Source organism: Arachis hypogaea, chromosome 15 (assembly GCF_003086295.3).
Source record: "Arachis hypogaea cultivar Tifrunner chromosome 15, arahy.Tifrunner.gnm2.J5K5, whole genome shotgun sequence".
Classification (NCBI taxonomy): Eukaryota; Viridiplantae; Streptophyta; class Magnoliopsida; order Fabales; family Fabaceae; genus Arachis; species Arachis hypogaea.
The window spans coordinates 106,371,420-106,374,685 of NC_092050.1; the positions used below are offsets into that span (position 1 = coordinate 106,371,420).

General features: G+C 38.6%; 1 protein-coding gene across 1 annotated transcript; it reads right to left on the bottom strand.

Annotated features, from left to right (window-relative positions):
- Positions 1 to 826: 826 nt before the first annotated feature.
- LOC112748669 (uncharacterized) lies at positions 827 to 2,707 on the bottom strand. The gene has a single exon (XM_025796909.1). It carries the CDS (start codon positions 2,705 to 2,707, stop codon positions 827 to 829), a length of 1,881 nt encoding a protein of 626 aa, XP_025652694.1.
- Positions 2,708 to 3,266: the final 559 nt, after the last annotated feature.

Sequence of the window (3,266 nt, forward strand, 5' to 3'; positions counted from 1 at the left end):
AACCACTGCGCGAACGTTTTGTTGTGAACTTTTGCTTTTCTCCATTTCTTTCCTCGCTGATTGTTAACCTCTTCCTCATGCTCTCTATAATTAATAATAGTTAGGTTTGATCTAAAAAATATGGGTGAACTTGATCGGAATAAAAAAAAGTTTAATTAAGTTACCTAACATAATCTGCCACTTCTTCACAATTGTGTAATACATACACATGGGCTTGAGAAATTGATCTGTCATCTAGATTAATTGGTTCTCCATTTCCCACGCCTAACGAACGACCTTTGTTAGAAAACAACTTTGATGGCACAACTTCGTCTTCGTTAGGATCATCATCATTGCGAGGCCGCTTATTAAGTCTTGTTTGCACACCTCCATGCAAGTATCTTGAGCAGAAAGTTAAGCACTCCTCAGCCAGATATGCCTCTGCAATAGAACCTTCGGGCCGACTTCTATTGCAAACATATGACTTTAATGTACACATGTACCTTTCCGGAGGATACATCTAACGAAACTGCACCGGACCTCCCAATCTCACCTCATTTGCTAAATGAATGGGAAGATGAACCATTATGTCAAAAAAACTCGGGGGAAAGATCCTCTCAAGCTGGCATAATGTTTCCACAATCTCTAACTCCAGTAAATCTATCTCTTCCAGTGTGATGAACTTTTTGCACAAGTGACGAAAAAAGGAACTTAGTCGAATCAACGGAATGGCCACATGATCAGGGAGGATGCTTTTAATCGGTATTGGTAGTAAATAGTGAAGCATAAAGTGAGCATCGTGGGTCTTATAACCAGAAACTTTTCTTTCTCCTAGATGTACACAGCGTTATATATTCGAAGCACTGCCATCAGGTAGCTTTGTTGTCTTCAAAACACCACAAAAAACTGACTTCTCTGCAGCAGTCATAGAAAAGCATGCCTTTGCCAACTTTGTTCTCTTGCCATTATTCACCTCCTTTGGTTGAAGATTTTTCCAGATACCCAAATCTTTTAAGTCATATCGAGCATTCAAATGGTCCTTTGTCTTTCCTGGGATATCCAAGAGAGTTCCAATTACACTGTCAAGTATATTCTTCTCTATGTGCATGACATCTAAGTTGTGACGCAGTGGGTTCTTGTGCCAGTAAGGCAATTCAAAGAAAATTGATCTTTTTTTCCAATTCCATGGGAAACTATTTGATGTACTTTGCTTCTTTTCAAAGACATTCTCAGCATCTTGTAGCATCTCAAAAATTTCGGGTCCTTCTATAACAGGTGGAGGGGGTCTTAATTCCTGCTTCCCATTAAAAGACCTTGTATTGGTTCTCCATGGATGATCCATGGGTAAAAAGACACGATGGTCCATATAAACTATCTTCCGACTGTGTTTTAGTTGTAAGCTACTGGTATTTTTGTTGCAACAAGGGCAAGCCAACTTTCCCTTTGTACTCCACCCAGACAACATAGCATAAGCAGGAAAATCATTGATTGTCCACAAAAGAGCTGCCCGCATTTGAAAGATCTCATTCTTTGACGCATCATAGGTTTCGACCCCTTTTTCCCACAACAACTTCAAGTCTTCTATCAATGGTTGTAGATACACATCAATGTCTTTACCAGGTGATTGTGGCCCAGGAATAAGCAAAGAAAGCATACAATATTCGGGTTTCATGCACATCCACGGAGGCAAGTTGTATACCATCAGCATCACGGGCCACGTGCTCCATGAAATGTTCATGCTACAAAATGGGTTGAACCCATCACTTGACAAGCCTAGTCTAATATTGCGAGATTCTCTTGCAAATTCTTCATCGATTTCATCAAGATTCTTCCATGCCAAGCCATCAGCAGGATGCTTTAACGTCCCATCTTTTACGCGCTCCTCATCATGCCACCTCAGACTTGCTGCCGTCTTTGAGCACATAAATAATCTCTGAAGTCTTGGAATTATAGGAAAGTATCTCAAAGTCTTTGCAGGAATAGGACGGCCTTTCTTGTCAGGTTGGATCTCGCTATTATCATTGGAATTTTCAGTATATCGAGAAGTTCCACACACACGACATTGTTTTTCATCCTTTAGTTCTTTTCTATACAGGAGGCAATCATTAGGACAAGCATCAATTTTTTTATAATCCAGACCTAAATCTCTTATCATAGACTTTGTCTTATGGAAAGATGAAGGTATGTTAAGCTCAGGCATTGCCTCTTTCAATAGCTCAAGAAGTGAAGTGAAGGAGGCATTGCTCCAACCATGCAAACACTTTAACAAGTACAGACGGATGGTAAAAGATAACGTAGAAAATTTCTTGCAACCCGGGTATAACTCTTGACTTGCCCCATCTATTAAATTGTAAAACTTTTTAGCCTCTTTATTTTGACCTATAGTAACACCCTCAGCATGAGATACATCTCCAAATGCATCATTAAGAAGTCCTTCGATGTCATCGCGTGCACCTTCTTCATCATCCGTGTCATCGTCAACCGCCATCAGAATTGCCCATTCGCCATGATTAATCCACGTTCTATATCCCTTAACAAATCCGTCGGCTACTAAATGGTCGAATACCACATCTCTTCTATACCAATTAATGTTACAACACCTCTTGCAAGGACATTGAATTTGTCGTCCGTCCGGTTCTCCCTCAGAGTATGCAAAGTCTAAAAAACTAATAACACCATTGATATACTCTTCGCTATACCTCGGTAGATCCATCCAATCCTTTGGCATATTACAAAACCTAATCGATAATTATTAAATTTTTTAGACGGAAAATTTATAAGGGGTCGCAAAGTGAAGATTAGAAGAATAGAGGAGGCAGGGTGTTATTCGCTACAAAGGGAATGGGCAATGAAAAGGACATTCAAAGACTTGTAACTAGGTTGGGAAATAGTTCCTAGTCTTAGAAGTAATTCTCTAGAAACCCATTGAGGTAAAACAAATAAAGAGAAACATAGAATTTATAGTACAAATATAATAAGTTAAATTGCAACTTCAAAACTAACAAATCAAAAGAATTAAAGTATGCATTGTACCTTGCCATGACACGATCAACGTTTTGACAGAATCTTCTTGGAAGACCTTAACCAAAAACTTTCGCCTTCAACCTTAACGACGAATAACTGTAAAAATTAAATTGATATAATCAAACAGATTTGAGACCCAGCAGCAGCAGCAGTGATTAAATCATTCAACAGATAACGGCAATCTAATGGATTAAAAATACAAAATATTATTGTGTAAAACTATTTTATAAACAGCACGAAGGTGGTCTTTAATAATGAAAAGA

Coding starts and splice junctions, on each gene's coding strand:
- LOC112748669 (XM_025796909.1), bottom strand. CDS start 2,707: ATGCCAAAGGATTGGATGGATCTACCGAGGTATAGCGAAGAGTATATC.